The sequence below is a fragment of the Littorina saxatilis genome, linkage group LG9 (assembly GCF_037325665.1).
Source record: "Littorina saxatilis isolate snail1 linkage group LG9, US_GU_Lsax_2.0, whole genome shotgun sequence".
Taxonomy (NCBI): domain Eukaryota; kingdom Metazoa; phylum Mollusca; class Gastropoda; order Littorinimorpha; family Littorinidae; genus Littorina; species Littorina saxatilis.
In genome coordinates, this window is record NC_090253.1 from 57,302,902 (window position 1) to 57,323,603 (window position 20,702).

The window sequence follows — 20,702 nt, forward strand, 5'->3', positions numbered from 1 at the left end:
AATGTGCATACCATAAAACCAATATGTGTATTTCTAGGCAAAACGTTTGTGGGGACTGACATTAGCTTGAAGACAAGCTGTTCTGTGCAGGATTTGCATCTGCATGCTAAACTAATAAATACTCTGACAGCGACACTTATATACTCTGAAATCAAAATGATTAAACCTTTAGATCGCTTTCAGAGTGACATCATAATATTCTGCGTAACAAACAGTGGTACCGAGCAGGAGGACTAACTTAACTTTGCAAACTGAACAGTTGTTATAGATGACCTGCTCTGTGTTCTTGTTGTTGTTGTTGTTTTTTTGTTTGGTTTTTTTTTGTTTTTTTTTACCTCATCATGCAAATTGCTTCAACCCATATTTTTTGCTTGATTTTTTTCTCTCTATTTTTTTCTTATATTTTTGTTCTTCCTTTTTATATTTTCTACCTGCTCTGTTGTTGATGAGCACGGTGGACTTGTCCACCCAGTCACGCATGTATCCACGCAACACGTGCTTGACCGTCATGCTGTCAAGGTCAACCGTCTTCAGCCATCCGTCCGCACACATCATGGCGAGCGTTCCCTCCACGTGAATCAGCGAGTGTTGCAGCTGGAATTCAGTGGAACCCCCCTTTTAAGACTTTAACCAATCTTAGAATAGCATGTCTTAAAATGGAGGGAGTCTTAAAATAGGAGTAAAATGACAAAGGTTATGAACAGAACATCTGACCAGAATGACAGATCAACCACCTTCAAAGAAGCCAAGACCATCATCAAGGCCAAGCAACACAAAAAGTGGTTGCAGCAGCACCCACACTACACATATTGTTCTGAGCAGGTCCTCATATTCAGGCTGCGGACAGGCCACAACCGAATGAACCACCACCTTTTCACCAAGTTCAGAATTGGCCAGTCAGACCAGTGCCCTTGTCAAACAGGCAGCATGACAACGGAACACCTGCTGCAGACTTGCCCACTACACGATGGCCTCAGGAGCCAGATCTGGGCGGAGGCGACCACGGTGCAAGGGAAGCTCTATGGCAGTCTGGACGACCTACAGCGCACGGCAACATTTGCGCGGAGAACCGGCGTTTCCATCTGAGTGATCGACAAGAAGAAGAAGAAGAACAGAACATCTGAGAAAACAGAAAAAAAACGTAAAAGGATAATGTCTTAAATTAGGGAATCTTGATAAAAGGGGCTTTGCTGTATTTCCTTAAAATGTACTGTGTCATTGGTAATGCTTCGTCTTTTCTTTCTTTCTTTCTTTATTTGGTGTTCAACGTCGTTTTCAACCATTCAAGGTTATATCGCGACGGGGAAAGGGGGGAGAGGGGATAGAGCCACTTGTCAATTGTTTCTTGTTCACAAAAGCACTAATCAAAAATTTGCTCCAGGGGCTTGCAACGTAGTACAATATATTACCTTACTGGGAGAATGCAAGTTTCCAGTACAAAGGACTTAGCATTTCTTACATACTGCTTGACTAAAATCTTTACAAAAATTGACTATATTCTATACAAGAAACACTTAACAAGGGTAAAAGGAGAAACAGAATCCGTTAGTCGCCTCTTACGACATGCTGGGGGGCATCGGGTAAATTCTTCCCCCTAACCCGCAGGGGGTGATGCTTCGTCACATTGATGGAGAAAAACTGCGTGCAAAAACAACATCACATCATGCTGCAGGGCCGGACCAAATGAGTTGTAAGGGGGGGGGGTTCCTCCTTTTTTTTTTTTTGGGGGGGGGGGGGCAAATCAGCGAATTTATTATTTTTTTTTAAATTAAAAAAAACAGCATTCAAAGCAAGGTACATGCTTTTTCCAGGGGTGGGGTTCCGGAACCCCTGGAACACCCCCCCCCCCCCCCCCCCCTGGGTCCGGCCCTGCGCTGCAGACAGTCCTGCATGCTAGATCGCACGTTGCCATCACCAAAGGTCCTGCTCCCGTGAGACTCGTACGAGAGTGCACTTTGAAATGAGTTTAGAGATTAAAGGCACAGTGCAGCTCACAGCCTTCGTTTTGCGTTTTTGTTGAAGCTGAGTGCATTTACAGTTCAAAAATCCTCCTATGGTAGTAAAACAAACCCAAAACTACCCAACGACGACATCTGTGAAGCTCGACAGTTTCTTGTTCACGCGAGTGCATAAATTAACCTAGTTATCATAGTGGTGTTTGGTCGGAGTTCGATTCAACTGAGTGATTCCGGCCTCCATTTTGTTTTACACAAACTCATGATGATGTCTGACATAGTTTGCTAGTGACGTGTCTTTTTGTGCATGATGTGATCTACCTGATCTAAATTTAGATCCAAAAATAGGTCAAGACCAGCCGGGACAGAGTCCGAAATTAATTCGTTAAAAAAATCGCAGTTCTTGACTCTTTGGGTGCAAGTCAATGAAACTTGGTAGTTCTAACGGATAGCTGCCTGAGGTATGACTAAAAGCCCCAGGGGCTCCGTGCACCTGGATTTGACAAGTTCAGTACCTTTAAACGAATACTCCTAGTATTCTCTGAGGCTTCAAACGACAAAAGCAATCCTTTTTATACAAAGGTGCGCGGGAAGAGACAGTTTAGGGGTGTTATAAAAACCTAACTTTGAAATACAAAATGTAATTTTACATAGACGAAAGAATGTTTAAATCGTACATTCGCAGCAGCGTTTGGCAAAAGCGTCTATGTTAAAACTACATCATAAGATGCACAACCCACTATAAATATATATCGAGTTATGTGCTGAAATCTGTCGCGCGGGGGAGGGGGGGGGGGGACATATTACAGATTTTCACATATTGAAATGTTTGGACACTTTCGGGTCAAATCTATAAACTATTTGGAGAAAAATTAAATAATTTAATTTCGTTATTTTCCGTGAAGGAAACCTCATGTCACAAAATACACAAAGATAAGATGCTGACACTTATCAATAGCTTCGACTCTAATTCAATATAGACTGTTCTAATATGTGTGACAGGGGAGGCTACCGCTCCTTTCACAGCAGACTCTGCACCCGAGTTGTTGGCCTTCAAAAGTCAACACCGGTGTATTGTGGAATTCTGTTTGTGACGGGGTCTGGTGGTTTCCGATTGTCTGTATGTTCATGGAAACCTTTGCATAACAGTTTTCATAGGGATAAGAAATTAGCCCTAACATTTTCAATCCTGTTTGATTGCACTTTGCCTCCCGAGGTGATCGTAGTGTTTCGGCACTCGGTTACATATGAAATGTACGTCTTATATTCAAAATAACCTTTTATGTCAGTGTGTCCATGTGTGTGTCACCGTTAACGACAATTGCATCCATAAACAAAAATAAAACAACCAAAACTTTACCGAATCTGGGAAGTCGGCTCCCGGTCCGAGGTCACATTGTTTGATGACTTCGTTCTTGCTGACGTCATATACTTGGAGATACCGATGATCCTTCACGCATGACGTCAACAACATGACATATCCAGAGATGGCCAAAGAACAGATCTTCCTGTTTTATTGAAATTTATAAACTTATCTTACTCCTCTTTCTCCAAGAAAACGACTGACTCAAAGTTCGTCAGATCGTACAACAACGAAATAATCTTTGTTCGTTATTATGTCAGTTTAACAATAAGCAATTCTTATCACTAACACACACACACACAAACACACACACACACACACACACACACACACACACACACACACACACACACACACACACACACACAAAATACCAAAATATTGGTAAGGGATAATCTCAACTAGTCCAAACAATAGTCAGAATACTAACCGATCACAAAACTATCATCATAGTCTCCACCTTTACCATCATCGTCCTCCTCCTCCTCATCATCATCATCATCCATCATCATCATCATTAGCATCATCATCATCGTACATCGTCATCATCGCCATCATCAATGGCATCGTCATCATTATCATCATCATCTTCTTCATCACCATCATTATCATCATCAACGTCGTCATCGTCATCAATTATACATTTACATGACACAGTATGGACACCAGCTCATCTTCAGTCTTACAAAATGTTCATGGAACTCCCGTTGTTTTGTACAGCGACTTGCTCAGCTGCTGACACCGAGTTCCCGTCTTGCGTAATCTGAAACGGATTTCGGAAATGCAAAGCAGTTGTCTCCCCTGCCGGAAGACCCCTGGTGAGATCCCAGATTCTGATGACGTTGTCCTTGGCCACAGTGACGAAAGTGCGCATGTCTACTGTCGTGACGTCATTCACCTGCAACCAATCAACGATCAGTACGTCAGAAATCGTCACATGAAGGTTTAAGTATAACGGCATCATGTGAGTTTGTATAAGAAATGAAATGCCTATTTAGCCGATATGGATTCACTCACTATTCTAAAACTGACATAAATGAAATATGTGAGGTACAGAATTCCAGATTTCTTGAACAGTTCTGTCTCTCGTCATGAGTTTCGGAACTGAATGTACAGTTTTGGGCTGCCACCTTCATATGAATTGTAAGGGGGAAAATCGGTCAATAAACAGAGCATAACAAAGAAGGACGAAAACATTTCATTTCATTTCATTTTCATTACTTTACTGTCCCATCGCTGGGAAATTCGGGTCGCTTCCTCCCAGTGGAAAGCTAGCAGCAACGGAGTCGCGCTACCCAGGTGTCTGCGTGTTTAGGTGTATTCAGCCACCTGCACTTATGGCAGAATGACCAAGGTCTTTTACGTGCCATTGTGATGACACGGGGGTGGGACATGGCTTCCGTCTCTGGGTCTGCACATAAAGTTGACCCGTGTCCATCCCGGCCCGGATTCGAACCAGCGACCTTTCAATCACAAGTCCAGTGCTCTACCAACTGAGCTACCAACTAGACTAGAGATTGAAAAAAATCCTTCTCCTCACGTTTTCAATATGAGTGAGAATGGAGGCAAGTCTTCCTGATGCGACGTCACACACAAGCACATGGTTCTGTTTGGGAGAAATGACGTACTTTGAATCTGACGTCATATGAAGACGTTGCTGAAAATGTCCTTGGGTTCCTTTGGGAAAAAGAAAAACAAGTCGCGTGAGGCGAAATTACTGCATTTAGTCTGTCGAACTCACAGAATGAAACTGACCGCACTGCATTTTTATCTCATCAAGACAGTTTATCATTGTCAGTCCCCCGCACGATGAAAACGCAGTGAATTTGACAAGCCAGACAAGCGCAGTAGTGGTTGCACTCCGTCGCGATATAACCTTCGTGGTTGAAAACGACGTTAAACACCAAATAAAGTAAAGAAAGTGGTTGCACTATGCAGGATACGGCGAGCTTTTCTGTATCTATATTCTGTTTAACTTTCTGAGCTTGGTGTTAATCCAAACATAACATATCTATATGTCTTTGGAATCAAAACCTGACAAGGGAGAAAATGAATTTGTTTTCAAATCATTTTCTGACATTTTAATTCTAATTAGAATGTTCATATTTTTTATTTTTTGAACTTGTTTTTAATCTAAATATAACATGTTTATATGTTTTTGGAATCAGGAAATAATGACAAATAAGATTAACTGGTTTTTTGATCGATTGCTAACACTTTAATTTTAGTTGCATGAACCGACAAGGAATAAGATGAAAGTGTTTTTAAATTGATTTGGACAATTTAATTTTGATAATAATTTTTATATATTTAATTTTCAGAGCTTGTTTTTAATCCGAATATAACATATTTATATGTTTTTGGAATCAGCAAATGATGGAGAATAAGATAAACGTAAATTTGGATCGTTTTATAAATTTTTATTTTTTTTTTACAATTTTCTGATTTTTAATGACCTAAGTCATTAATTAATTTTTAAGCCACCAAGCTGAAATGCAATACCGAAGTCCGGGCTTTGTCGAAGATTACTTGACCAAAATTTCAACCAATTTGGTTGAAAAATGAGGGCGTGACAGTGCCGCCTCAACTTTCACGAAAAGCCGGATATGACGTCATCAAAGACATTTATCAAAAAAAAGAAAAAAACGTTCGGGGATTTCATACCCAGGAACTCTCATGTCAAATTTCATAAAGATCGGTCCAGTAGTTTAGTCTGAATCGCTCTACACACACACACACACACACACACACACACACACACACAGACACACAGACACACAGACACACACACACACACACACACACACACACACACACACACACACGCACATACACCACGACCCTCGTTTCGATTCCCCCTCGATGTTAAAATATTTAGTCAAAACTTGACTAAATATAAAAATGGTCCGGGGATATTATACCAAGGATATCTCATGTGAAGTTTCATGAAAATCGGTCCAGTAGTTTTCTCGGAATCGCTCTACACATACACACGCACACACGCACATACACACATACACCATGACCCTCGATTCCCCGTCTACGTTAAAACATTTAGTCATAACTTGACTAAATGTTATGAACCAAAACCAGTTCTCTATCTCTGTCTCTCCCCAATAAACATGCCAAAACTGGGCCAATTTCTGTCTCTCCCCAATAAACATGCCAAAACTGGGCCAATTTCCATTTTGTTTTGTTGGCAAGTTATGGCAAAGCTAGCCATTAAAAAAACAATACTGGGCAAATTATGGTTTGCCAGTTTTGGTATGGCATTCTAGTAATATTGTCGGCCAGTAAAATGTCTGAGTTGGCCCATTCTTGATACACCATTGATGACTTAGAGCTGGTGTGCCTGCATTGGGCCATTTGTGGCGTTTTGCTGGAAATTGTATGTGTTTTATAGCTGGCAATTCTGGATTATTACCTGGTTTTACAAGCAAGAAGATCTGCGACAGCACAGCGGTATGACTTTCTCTAGAGGAGTGACGTAATCTACAAACAAATGACGTCGCATTTGGTCATAGCACACAGCGTCATTATGGTCAAAGGCAAATTCTGTGATAGCTCAGATGGTACTACTAAGAACATATTTTCTCGTTTGTTAGGTATTCAGATGTTCTAAACCTACGAAGATTTCATTTCATTTGAAAAGGCAGGTGTGCCATTCAAACCGGAAAACAAAACTTCTGACTTTGCATTACGTGATCACGTGTACGAGACAGAGGTATCCTCTAACCGGTTGTCTTTCGCACGTGCCCTTGTTCTCAAGTGTTGCATCTGAGTCTACCAGTACCAGGTCAGTTTTAACCACTTTACTGATTGCCTCCATTTTGTTAACTTCTCATTTGTAAGTTTTCACGTAAGTGACAACTTTTAACGATGTAATTCTATATTCTAAACCCGAAAGTTGATTATTTTTGGATGCAGATTGTAGGACTAATGGTGAGATGAACGCAAGTGAGGGACAAACAGCCAATGATATCAGATGGGCAAGCAGCATTTGTTCCGTAATTGCGTACAATTGTGACCATTTGAAGCTTGTTCTGCAGCCGATGAGAACACAGGTAAACCGAAGGTAGAGAGAGGGAGAGAACAAATTGAAAGAGAGAGAGAGAAAGAGGGAGAGAGAGAAATTGAAGGAGAGAGAGAGACAGGCAGACGCAAAGAGAAAGCCAGGTTGTGCAGTCCATACCACTTTTAAGAAACTTGAACAAAAACATGTTCCGTGTGAAAGGAACTTCGTATTGGTCTAAATGACGACGAGTTGTAGCTGAAGTTGACAAACTAATGGAGCAGATACCCGAAGACACTCCGAACAAAAAGCAACGCCCTAACGCGAGCTGTGGCGGTACGGAGGGAAAAGAACAAGTAACCATTGTAGGCATGTGGGAAGATGGGGAAACTGGGAACGTAGAAGAAGAAGAAGAAGACGGCGAAAGAGACACTTCAAATACTGACAGTAATGTTGACCGTGAATCACAGGAAAGCGAAAGTGACAATGAGACGGACACTAGCATGCGTGAAAACATTCGGAAATGGGCACTGGACTATAATATCACACATTCTGCTCTGAAAGCGCTCCTAAGTATTCTTGTTAAGTTTTATCCTAATCTGCCAAAAGATCCAAGAACACTACTTCTGACCCAGAGAGTCGGAGACATCAAATCCGTTGCGGGAGGGTCTTATCATTCGTCTCGACACCGCACTGCGAAACACACCTCTCCTTAAAAAGCGATTGGTAAGTTTGATAGTTTTCTATATGCTGCCCATCATCCTCCTCTTCCTCTTTCTCCTCCTCTTCTTCCTCCTCCTCCTCTTGCTGCTCCTCTTCTTCCTCCTCCTCCTCTTCCTCCTCCTCCTCCTCCTCCTCATCATCATCATCATCATCATCATCATCATCATCATCATCACTATCATCATCACCATCATCATCATCACCATCATCATCGTCGTAGTCGTCGTTTTCAACGTCGTACTGTCGTCGCCATAATCATCTGTTTCTAGCATTATTGCAAAAAGACACTTCTGTAAGTTGTACAATTTCATATTTATTTTCCAGGAACGTAAGTTGGCACTGGTAGGAGGAGGACAGTGAAAAATGCTGTGAAAAACGTTGTGGATGCCACCATGACCAACGACCTGCAGATCCTGTTGAACTGGACGGGGGGCCTAAACGGGCGGCGATTTCAGCTTGCTGCCGTTCAAACAGCAGCCTTCAAAACAACGGCCCTCTGTGCAGTAATCACAAGTAAGTTTCTGTTTCCATTCAGTGAGTAATCGGTGAGTCTTTTTGTTTTGAGCATTGTCCAACGGTACGGACGGACGGCGGGCTGGCCGTGGACAAAACAAATTACGTTGAGGTTATTCTGGATGAATTTCAAGCTAGGGCTTTTAAAATGTGCACACTTCTAATGTTTGATGATCTTCCGACGTGACCCTAGATTGGTTGACCCTCGTCAAATGTTGGGGTCACAGCGGGGTCATGGTAGAATAATAAAAACTTAACGTTGACGTTATCTCGGATGCTTTTGAAGCTAGACGTTTGAAACTGTGTACACTCCTACAGGATTGGATAATCTCCCGACTTGATCCCAGTTTGATTGAACTTATTGGACGGGCGCAGTGGCGTCGTGGTAAGACGTCGGCCTCCTAATCGGGAGGTCGTGAGTTTGAATCCCGGTCGCTGCCGCCTGGTGGGTTAAGAGTGGAGATTTTTCCGATCTCCCAGGTCAACTTATGTGCAGGCCTGCTAGTGGCTTATCCCCCTTCGTGTGTACACGCAAGCACAAGACCAAGTGCGCACGGAAAAGATCCTGTAATCCATGTCAGAGTTCGGTGGGTTATAGACCCACGAAAACACCCAGCATGCCTCCCCCGAAATCGGCGTATGCTGCCTGAATGGCGGGGTGAAAACGGTCATACACGTAAAATTCCACACGTGCTAAGAAGGGATGGAATCTTCTGTTGGGTGGTGGAGAGGTTTCTTCAAGGGGAGGGAATCTTCCCACATAGAAGATTTCTTCAATGGGGGAAGATTCCCTCCCATTGAAGAAACCTCAGTCTCCAATGTGGGGTCATACAAGGGGGGTTACACTGTATGAGGACATGACGAAGGCGAGTCGTGTAAGCATTTGCTTTTCTTGTTATTCAAGTGCTTGTCAACTCAAGGCATATGTTAAAATTTCCTACGATTTGCTTTATTGATTTTATTTATATAATTGACATGCTATTTATCTTTCTGTCTGTATGCCTATCTGCCAGTCGTCTTTGATATTTCTGTCTGTTTTTGTTATTTTTTTAATGTGTGTGTGTGTGTGTGTGTGTGTGTGTGTGTGTGTGTGTGTGTGTGTGTGTGTGTGAGTGGGTGTGTGAGTATGTGTGAGTGTGTGTGTGTTTGTCTGTGTGTGTGTGTGTGTGTGTGTGTGTGTGTATCCGAGCAGGAGCTGTATTGCGCATGCGCACTCTGGAGGACGTGACGGTGACCGATATCAAGCAAGCCTTGGTGCATTACCCATGATAGAAATGTTGGCCGCAACAGAACATTGCAGCGAGACGCCCAGGTGGAGCCCGATGTGTCAACTGATTTAACCCTTACACTGGTGCAATTCTGTGACACATGTTACATAGCCACTGGTGAATTAACAGAGAGAAAAAACAAACCACAAACAGTCATATAGGTTTTCGCATCCATGGGAGTTAATCGGAACCGACCAAACAGACTGAGCCAGTAGCGCGACATATGTCGCGACAACCAGGTGACAGTATACGTAAAGTAGCGCAACATATGTCGCGACAACCAGCCTAGGGGTTAACATGATTGTGGTATAGAGGGAATTTAGAGGATACGAAAATGGAAGTGGCGGGGCTATTGTGTTTGGGCAAGAAGGGCGGGGGGGGGGGGGGGGGGGGGGGGTTAAACTGGAGATTGTGTTTTATCTAATACATGTATGACTACTATTAATGTGTGTGTGTGTGTGTGTGTGTGTGTGTGTGTGTGTGTGTGTGTGTGTGTGTGTGCGTGTGTGTGTGTGTGTGTGTGTGTGTGTGTGTGTGTTTGTATGTGTGTGTGTGTGTGTGTGTGTGTGTGTGTGTGTGTGTGTGTGTGTGTGTAAATTGTTGCTATTAATTGATACACATTAATTGTGTCTCATGTTGTGAAAGTTTGCGGGGCAAAAGCTTTGTCCAACTTACATGGAATGACACATTATTGTGTGTGCATGTTGACCTGATTGAATCCAGTGTTATTCTAAGTGTTAATGTTTTACGATTTAATTAAAGAAATAAGTTCACAAAGTTACAGTTTCCAGTTGAATGTTTACATTGTGTATAACTTACGAGTTGACATTGTAAATGAATTGCATTGATTTAGTATATAATTATTCTTGATATTCAATTTGAAAGTGATACTATGTTGTCTCCAACAGCCGGACAAATAAACGAAACAATGCAAGGACAGATGTTGTTTTAGTTTGTTGGTTAATTATACGATACTTTGTACGTGCTAAACAAATGGAACATAATGAATAAATGTAATGATATCGTCATGCAAGCACTTTCATGACAAACTTTTCATCAAAATGCGAATTACTGTAAACATTTGCAAAACATTTTACTCAATGTCTCATAATAATGATAGTGTGCCCGCTATAACTGCGTGTGCTGCCTGTATTTTGCCATTACCATTGCATTTACAAGCTAAGAAGTAATAGTTTAATGCAATCAAATCGTACAGTGCTGATTGAAATAAAAATTATATTTTAATACCTTATTGCCAGGTATTCATACCTTTGCTTTGCTATACTCTTCTTACTGCCAGTAGAAATCAAAAACAGCTCCATACCCAGCAAACATTTCGCCCTCGGATCGTATGCTTAAATCCTATAATTCTGCTGCATTTTATCATTTTGATTACAGTGTCAGAAATAACGACAAATGAGCAACAGGCTTTTAACTACCAACTATTGGCTGCCAGAACTGTGCAGGTGGAGGAACGGTATAGAGCCGTCATTCTACAAACATCAAGATTATCGGTAGTTCAATGGCGTATTGCTGGTAATGGTCATGGCATTTTATCGGGTCAAACGTGGCCCGGAATGACAGCAGGTAAAGGGCCTATAATGTACAATATATGGTGAAATACTGATTATTTAGTGGGCCAAAACTGGCCCTAATCAGGCAAATGGTACCGGGCTGGTTCTAGTAAATAAGCCGGCAAAATACTGGCATTTTAGTGGGCCAGAAATGAATTGAATCTGGCACATGCTTCTGGGCCGGATCTGGCAAATAAATCGGCAAAATACTAGAATTTTAGCGGGCCAGAAATGGCCCGGTTCTGGCAGATGGTAGTGGGTCAGTTCTGGCATATTAAATGGCATTATACTGGCATTTGAACAGTACAGACATGGCCCGGTTCGGGCAAATCATGATGGGTTTTTGCTGGCCCAATTCTGGCTGCATCAAAGGCCCATCAAAATTCCAAAGTGCATACGTGTAAAATGCCAGCAATCGGCCATAAATGGGCCATTTATGGTTGTAGTTCTGGCAATTGGCATTGCCATACAAAATGGCCCAGTTGTGGCATGTTTATTCTCTCTCTCTCTCTCTCTCTCTCTCTCTCTCTCTCTCTCTCTCTCTCTCTCTCTCTCTCTCTCTCTCTCTCTCTCTCTCTCTCTCTCTCTCTCTCTCTCTCTCTCTCTCTCTCACTCTCTCCTCTCTCTCTCACTCTCTCTCTCACACACACACACCTCTCTCTCTCACACACCTCTCTCACACACACACACACACACACACCTAAAGTGTGGATGGTTACCTAAGAGGCGGCACTGGGTGTAGTGCCTTTCTAGTGCACTTGCACTACAACAGCACTGGGTGCAGTACTCGCTCCGGCATCGAAGAATTTTGCACAAAAAATGCACAAAATTTGACCTATTTCGTCGCCTATAGAGGACGGAAAGAATGTCATTTTGAACATTGTTATGACATTCTTTCCGTCAAAAAAGTCAATTTAACGGTGTTAAATGAAGCGACCATCCACACAATTAGGTTCCCATCCAGAGTTTAGGTTGCCATCCACGTGTGGATGGTTGCCTTATGGTGATTTAGGCAACCAAACCTGTGGAAACGGGGGTACACTGACACACACACACATACACACACACACAGCAGTCTCACCTTGAATTTTTTTCACCGTCTCCATTGTGCAAATGTCCAAAACGTGAAGTTCGTTCCGGTCACGTGGTGCACAGAGCACGTGACTTCCGTCAGGGGACAGAACCATGTCCTGCACCACAAACTCGTCCTTTTTCTCGTCCTCTTCCGCGTCAATCTTCGTCTCATGACGACGCTCTTTCAGACGAAGACGAAGACGATTCAGTCGCTGACGACGACGCTCGCGGTCAGTATCGTCTTCGTCGTCTTCGTCGGACGAGGTCAGATCGTCGTCCTCATCGCCGTCGTCGTCCTGATTGAAGCGATGAAAGACGACGATTTTGTGTTCCACGATGTCGATGACGAGGAGAGAGGTCTGACCTACTTCTGTAAATACCACGTGCTTGTCGTTGCCTGAACACATGCAACAACCACAATTACGCAGACTGACTTAAACCTGTTGAAATAAAATCATGAGCGAAGTACAGTCAAAAAAAAAGAAAGGTTACATTTTTGACTCACATGCGAAGCAAAAGTGAGTCTATGTACTCACCCGAGTCGTCCGTCTGTCCGTCCCCCTATGTAAAGGTCAAGGTCAAGCATGTGAGTCGTATGGGCTTTGCCCTTCTTGTTGGAATTGTTATGAGGGTACTGGTCACTGTTAGCAACATCACAAGAACCTCGACCTAACGGCCTTCACAGTTGACAAAGAAGAGACACGAATTTTTACGTCATGCAATTATTCACGTGATGACGTCTTTTCGACATTTGTTTGGCTTCTGCCCCCGTCAAAGATTTCACTTCTAAAGAGAGGGTAAATAACAGATGTCTTGGTGTTTTTTTTAATCCATATCGTATGTCTTTAATTAATACGTTTTGGCAGGGACAAAACGCATACTAAGGCCAAAAAAAAAATAGGTGTGGTTACGGTAACATAGCCCCCAAAAATAGGGTAGGAAGGTAGGCAATCACTTTTTTTTTTAACTTTTTTTTCTAATGTGTACAAATTAAACCTACTTGACAGGGAAGTAAGTGTGCGACTCGGGCGCTTTCGCTTTCATTGCGTTTTCTGCACTCGTTTTCTTGGGTTTTTTTGGGTGTTTTAAACAGATGTAATAAAAAGTTATAGGGTCGGCCCCTAAAAATAGGGTAGGTCGGGTTACCGTAACCACACCTATTTGTTTTAGGCCTAATTGTGGAATGATTGCGTACCCTCCAAAGCAGTGAAGCAATTAAACAAGAATGTAACCCATACACTGAAATAAATAGTCAAGATTCTTACCAAGGCAAATCGTATCCGCTCTTGGGCGATGCGTGGACTTTCTCAGGGCGAAGGATCTCTTGATGACAGACATGGGTTTGGGGATGCTGTAAGTTTTCTGACCAGTGCGGGCGCAGTACAGATCGCAGTCTTCAAATGTCACCACCGCCATTACAGATCGTCCAGGACCACAGAAACACACGCGGGTTTTGGTACCGAAGGGGCTGGCTTTCGTGGCCACTTTCCACGCTGGGAGACCGGTGCTTTGCCTGAGGAGGAGACACATTTGCATGTTTAAATATGTTAAAAATGTGAGGCTTGTCAGACTTAATTGGGTGTTGATTGTAACAACGTATAGTCTTTGTGAAAACGAGTGTGCGTCAACAGTCATGTTGGTGTGTTACAAATTGAGAATTTTAAGGTCCTACAGGCTAAATAGTTTTCCTCTCAAGGACAAAATATGGGTTATATGATCATTCGAGTTTTACGCCCTCACGGCTTTTGATGAGATAAACAAGTGTATGCGTGTTTAGGTGGTATCAGCCATCTGCATGTATGGCAGAATGGCCGAGATCTTTTACGTGCCACTGTGGTGACACGGGGTCGGACTTGGATACCGTCTCTGGGTCTGCACATAAAGTTGACCGGTGTAAATCCAGGTCCGGATTCGAACCTGCGACCTTCCGATCACAAGTCCAGTGCTCTACCACCTGAGCTACCGGGCGTGGTGTGTTGACACAAGTGGTAACAGAAATATGTGAACAGAGACACATGGCAACCCATGCAGAGAAAGAGAAAAATGGCATACTGACCAGTAAGCATCAAAGTTGATGTTGCTAACGGTGACCAGTAGCGTGTCATCACAGCACAAATGCACGGCTTGCGGTCTGCTGGACAGTCCGTCCATCTTTCTCACTCTCCGGCCCTCGGTGACGTCAAACACGTACACGGACTTGTCACGCCAACCTGTCGTCATATATGACGTCGTCACAAAATGGCTTTAGCCAAGAAAAGTTGTTCATTGCATGTCGTGGTGTTGGCTAACACGACGTTTAACGTGATCTACATCACACATTTGAATGAGCAGTTTATCTGTTAACCACTTTGCAGAAAATGCAGCCATTATTTATCTGCAGTGACAAGAAATTGAACATCAGTGTAATTTACTTCTAAACTTTACACGGAACGCTATTGTTGATGAAACACTATCTTCAAATAATTGAACCCTCCCGAAGATTTAATTTTTTCCTATGACGATCTTAATGTCACAACCTTCGCCAATCAACAATACCGCTAATGTTGTTAGTTAGATATGCTACGCTTAGTTTGTAACAATGAAGCTAGATGTGTGTGTAATGTAGCTGTTTCTGCAGGACGTCTTTGCTACAGATCCATACACAAAAACACACAAACACACGGACAGACAATCAAATCTGTCATTACATGGATCCACATTATACAAACGTGGGGCGGGGATATAGCTCAGTTGGTAGCGCGCTGGATTTGTATTCAGTTGGCCGCTGCCAGCGTGAGTTCGATCCCAGGTTCGGCGGGAATTTATTTCAGAGTCAACTTTGTGTGCAGACTCTCTTCGGTGTCCGAACTCTCCCCCCGTGTACACTACATTGGGTGTGCACGTTAAAGATCCCACGATTGACAAAAGGGTCTTTCCTGGCAAAATTGCTTAGGCACAGTTAATAATTGTCTACCTATACCCGTGTGACTTGGAATAATAGGCCGTGAAAGGTAAATATGCGCCGAAATGGCTGCAATTACTGGCCGTATAAAATTTCATCTCACACGGCATCACTGCAGAGCGCCTAGAACTGTACCCACGGAATTGATTGATTGAACATGGTGACACAATTAACGTGGTTTTGGATTTATATTGTGTTGTATATTACACAGGAACTGGATTTAAGAATAACTAAAACAAAAAAACTCACTTGATGTTATGACCGTGGTACCATCCGCTGTCATGGTCAGACAGTCGATCTCAGCGGTGCGTTCCTTGATGCAGTGTACCAACTGTCCACCAGGGGGCTCCACTAGCGGCTGGTTGGGCAACAGGTATACGTCCTCACTCGCCCTGCACTGCTGCAGTAACTCTTGCAGTCCCTACACAAATCATACTGCCGGTAATTGAAAGATAAAGATGGTGGAATCAAGTCGAAGAAGATCATGTAGAGGCTTAAAATCGTGAAATGTAGAGAAACAAGAAGAGCAAACGCTCGATCGAGTCACTTTCGCAGTTCTGAATATTATATGAGGCATCAGATGGACAGGAAGAAATTGCTATTCACAACACAATACAGATGTAAATAATTTGATGTAAAGAATAATCCTATAAAGTTTGAATCAAATCCGATGAATAGTTTCAGAGATATGATATTTCAATTTTTTTCCTTCAAGACATACCTGTGACCTTGAAAAAGGTCAAAGGTCACCAAAGCAGACGTCAAAGTGTAGAGGTCACTGGGAGTCACGTTCACATAAAATTTGAGCCCGGTCACTTTTATAGTTTCCGAGAAAAGCCCAACGTTAAGTTGTGTGTTGCCGAACAGAAAAGGCTAGTTATCTCCCTTGTTTTTCTGATAACGTTCGTAAAAGGCTACAGATGTAAATACTTTGATGTAAAGAGTAATCCTACAAAGTTTCAATCACATCCGATGAACTTTGTCAAAGATATAAAATGTCTAATTTTTCCTTTGACGCTGACCTGTGACCTTGAAAAAGGTCAAAGGTCAACGAAACCATCGTTAAAGTGTAGAGGTCATTGGAGGTCACGACTAAACAAAATATGAGCCGGATCGCTTTGATAGTTTCCGAGAAAAGTCCAACGTTAAGGTGGTGTCTACGGACGGCCGGCCGGACGGCCGGCCGGACGGCCGGCCGGACAGACTAACACTGACCGATTACATAGAGTCACTTTTTCTCAAGTGACTCAAAAAATGAAAGGTACGGAAGAATGAACATAATTATAATATAATATTATTTGAAAGAATATGGAGGAATTTGACAAATGAAAACTGGCTGTGACCCCAAACACAGTGATTATATCCTTTAAAGTGTCTGTGGTCTCTTTGGTTTTTGGCACGCAAGCATCGTCTTTCTTTATTGCTTTCTTTTTTCGAAAGTTATGGTATACGGAGATATGGCTTCAGCAAAACCAACTGGCGAAACTCAAGTGATCACAAACAAAAAATGAGCTCAGCAACTCACACGTATTATGAAAATATCACACGTGCACTATCGATAGCATTCAGATGTTTAGGCAATGTCTCGTCGTGGATAACTTCAATAAAACCGCTGCAAATCTCTTTACTGATGTTCCTCCCACCGCACCTTGCCCGTTCTATCATTCCTTTTTGCTCAACAATTCATTCCTGGCTTGAGGGCTTTATAGCAATCCTGCATAGTTCATGTGCCGGAAGTTAGGTTTGTTCATATTGAAATACTAGTAGTAAGATGTGTGTACATATATACCTATAAAATACATGACTGGATAGACCAACAATTCTGCAGAGAATCTGTGCTGGAAGTTGACTTGGTTCATGTTTATATACAGGTCATATGATTTGTGTAAATGTATAAATGCAAAATACCTGGCTCGATGGATCGACAATTCTGCAGAGAATTTGTGCCGGAAGTTGTTTTGGGTCATGCTGCAATGCATCCTGGGACAGCTGGCAAGTCTCCGCAACTGTCGTGACGTCAGCATCGTCGGGGAACTCTTTTCTGGCCAGACTGAAGTCATCTAGCACCGATCTAAAAGGGAGAAGGGAAAATCTCGCTACACATCATGAAGACCATTGGACGACGTTCGGAAATAACTCTGTCGGGTGTGTATTAGTTGTGAAAGAAAGAATATTCATTTTCTTTAGTGAGTCAAACTTTTCCACGTGACATTTCAGGCCAGTCGCTAATTAGGGTTATGCCTGAAACATATTGACAAGGAGCACATGTAGAAAGCTTGCCTCACTAAAAGCAAGAGAATGTACGGAAATAACTCTGTCGGGTTTGTATTAGTTTGTATTATTCTAATTTTTCCACGTGACATTTCAGGCCAGTCGCTAATTAGGGTTATGCCTGAAACATATTGACAAAGAGCACATGTAGAAAGCTTGCCTCACTAAAAGCAAGAGAATGTACTCTTTCACAACCCGTACAAACCCCCTTACATCAGTGAGAATAGACTATAATTTATGTGGCGATTTCGTATTTTATTCATTAATGTCACTCTACCTGACACCACAGGCCAGAATCTTGTTCAGGAGAAACTTGTAGTTGAGCAAGCATTCCTTTTTCGCCAGGTCTTTGTCTGCCGCTTTCACAGCGTGGTAAGGGAGGTTATTCAGCTTCCTCAGGTTGAAATTAGAGTGGCCGAACTTGAGGGGCTGAGGGGACACAATCCGGTCTGCCTGTCCGGAGGTGCCTCCCTTGTCTGTGTACGGCTTTGCTCGACCTGAACAAAATACGAACATTGGGTGAAAGAGAGAACTGACAGAGCTAGATTTAAGGGGAGGGGGTGGGGTAGGAGTGTTTTTGGGGGGTACTGGAAGCCCCCTTACCCGGCGAATACATCTTTTTTCACAGGAGAGACCCAAAATAACCCTTTCAAATGCCACATGTCAACAACATTCTTCCCGAAAGGTAGCTTTGGTCCTGGTGTCGTCACATCAACTTAAGAGTTTGTATTGTTATGTTACCTATCTTTGTTTCTACAAAGGTTTTCCTCCTACAAGAAAATTATCATGCAGCTATCTTTTTTCCGATTTCAGTCGTGGGAACAAACCTTCAGCCCAGGTCCCAGCAAAGTAATCAGCCAGCGCTTTGTGCAACGTCATTCTGGTGGTGACGTCACTGCAGTAACGGTCATAGGCCGCCTCGGTGAACTGGCGATGATACCAGTACAGCACACCCACACCGTCCACCCCACGTTCAACTGCACAACATTCATTGAGAAAAATTAGATTTAATTCGTTGTTTTAAATGTTTGTTTTAACTGGATGCAGTTGTTTAATCCTGTTTTACGATGATTTCTCTGAAGAGAACCCATAAAAGGAGGAGACGGAAAAACAACGGTCTGTATGTGCGAGAGAGAGAGAGGGAGAGAGAGAGAGAGAGAGAGAGAGAGAAAGAGAGAGAGAGAAAGAGAGAGAGACAGAGAGAGACAAAGACAAACAGACAGAGAGAGACAGAGAGAGAGATACAGAAAGAGAGAGAGAAAGAGAGAGAGAGAGATAGAGAGACAGAAAGAGAGAGAGAGAAAGAGAGAGAGAGAAAGAGAGATAGAGAGAGATAGAGAGACAGAAAGAGAGAGAGAGACAGAGAGAGAGGGAGAGAGAGAGAGAAAGAGAGAGAGAGAAAGAGAGAGAGAGAGAAAGAGAGAGAGCGCGCGAGATACAGACAGAGAGACAGACGGAGAGACAGACAGACAGACAGACAGACAAGACAGACAGACAGACTGGCAGGCAGGCCGAGAGAGATAGAGGCATAGAGACAGAAATTAACTTTAAGGTAGAACGAGATAAAGGGCTGGTTAGACGATAGAATGTGTTTTCGATATATTCCGAACGCAAGCTTAGGCATATTAAAATTATCAGGGTGAAATGGAGTACTATTTTTGTTTAAAATATAACTGCAATCAGCTCTTTTTATGGAAGAAACAGCTTTTCATCAAATTTACCCAAGTATTCTCCCAAGTCTGCTCGCAGTCTCGCGAGTAACAAGGGAGGCAACCTTCTCATAGGTGGCGTCCAGTAGACGTAGACGTCATTCAACACGTCATCGTCACATGACAAGATGTCTTCTAGTTCCGTTTCCGCCAAGCCATTTCGACCTGGAAAAATATTAAGAGTGAGCCAGCTGTTCTGTGTTAACGTAACACAAAAACTACACAATAAATACGTTCATATTGATTAAGATCATAAATAAAAGATAGAATCGAAAAGCCAAAATTGCGTGCTTTCAGGAACACTCAGCATATGAACTTGGCAGAAAATCATTCATTTATAAGCTGCATCTACGTATCTATTAGATGTGTTTAAACAAAATATGATGTCTGTAGTATTTTATTAATGAACGATGCACGATGTCTAATCTAATTGTTTATTCTTTAAATGTCTTTGTGTGATTGTCGTGTTTGTTATTGCGAGACTGGCATAAGGCCAAAAAAAAAATAGGTCTGTTTACGGTAACATAGGCCAAAAAAATAGGGTCGGTAGGTAGGGATTTCTTTTAATTTTTTTTGTAAATTTTTTCCAAAAAACCATATTTTTACGATTTTTTATTTTTTTAATTTTTTTTCCCAATGCCAAAAAAAAGTCTAGGGTCGCGCGAAAAAAATAGGGTCGGTCGGGTTACCGTAAACAGACTATTTTTTGTTGTTGGCCTAAAGTCCAATTTCTGTGTTGCTGTTTTTAAACAGACAATCAGGTATTGCTTGTTGTTCTTTGTCTTGTTCATGGTCTAGTTCTTACAGTCAGTATCATCTGCTCAAGTTCAGTCCACACTTACTGATGGTCAGGTATCCCAGAGCACGACTGACCAGTGTTGCTCCGTGCATAGATTCCAGGTTGACCAGCAGGGCAGCAATACTTTCTCTCACCGTTGCCTTAATTATAGAACAAAATTAATTGGATTAAACGCAAAAATCTCTCAAAAGGATCACAAATAAAGCAATGTTTAAAGGCTGTTATGTTAAATAACTTCATCAATCAATCAATCAATGAGTCTTATATCGCGCATATTCCGAGGGTACAGTTCTAGGCGCTCTGCAGTGATGCCGTGTGAGATGAAATTTTATACGGCCAGTAGATTGCAGCCATTTCGGCGCATATTTACCTTTCACGGCCTATTATTCCAAGTCACACGGGTATAGGTAGACAATTATTAACTGTGCCTAAGCAATTTTGCCAGGAAAGACCCTTTTGTCAATCGTGGGATCTTTAACGTGCACACCCAATGTAGTGTA

General features: G+C 42.4%; 1 protein-coding gene and 1 long non-coding RNA gene across 2 annotated transcripts in view; one reads left to right on the forward strand and one right to left on the reverse strand.

Annotated features, from left to right (window-relative positions):
* Nucleotides 1-20,702, reverse strand: part of LOC138976560 (NACHT domain- and WD repeat-containing protein 1-like) — a 42,534-nt gene that overhangs the window by 10,078 nt on the left and 11,754 nt on the right. The window contains exons 13-25 of the mRNA XM_070349405.1: nucleotides 20,246-20,342; nucleotides 19,416-19,568; nucleotides 18,522-18,671; nucleotides 17,972-18,191; nucleotides 17,332-17,494; nucleotides 15,673-15,844; nucleotides 14,539-14,692; nucleotides 13,748-13,995; nucleotides 12,490-12,879; nucleotides 4,859-4,995; nucleotides 4,005-4,216; nucleotides 3,316-3,463; nucleotides 432-594 (exon numbers count right to left, since the gene is read on the reverse strand). Of these exons, the coding sequence (XP_070205506.1) occupies nucleotides 432-594; nucleotides 3,316-3,463; nucleotides 4,005-4,216; nucleotides 4,859-4,995; nucleotides 12,490-12,879; nucleotides 13,748-13,995; nucleotides 14,539-14,692; nucleotides 15,673-15,844; nucleotides 17,332-17,494; nucleotides 17,972-18,191; nucleotides 18,522-18,671; nucleotides 19,416-19,568; nucleotides 20,246-20,342 (2,407 nt within the window). The remainder of the gene's footprint in view (nucleotides 1-431; nucleotides 595-3,315; nucleotides 3,464-4,004; nucleotides 4,217-4,858; nucleotides 4,996-12,489; nucleotides 12,880-13,747; nucleotides 13,996-14,538; nucleotides 14,693-15,672; nucleotides 15,845-17,331; nucleotides 17,495-17,971; nucleotides 18,192-18,521; nucleotides 18,672-19,415; nucleotides 19,569-20,245; nucleotides 20,343-20,702) is intronic.
* Nucleotides 6,903-9,901, forward strand: LOC138977483 (uncharacterized). Its single transcript, XR_011459301.1, has 3 exons — nucleotides 6,903-8,056; nucleotides 8,378-8,566; nucleotides 9,759-9,901. It is a non-coding gene; the product is annotated as an uncharacterized lncRNA (long non-coding RNA).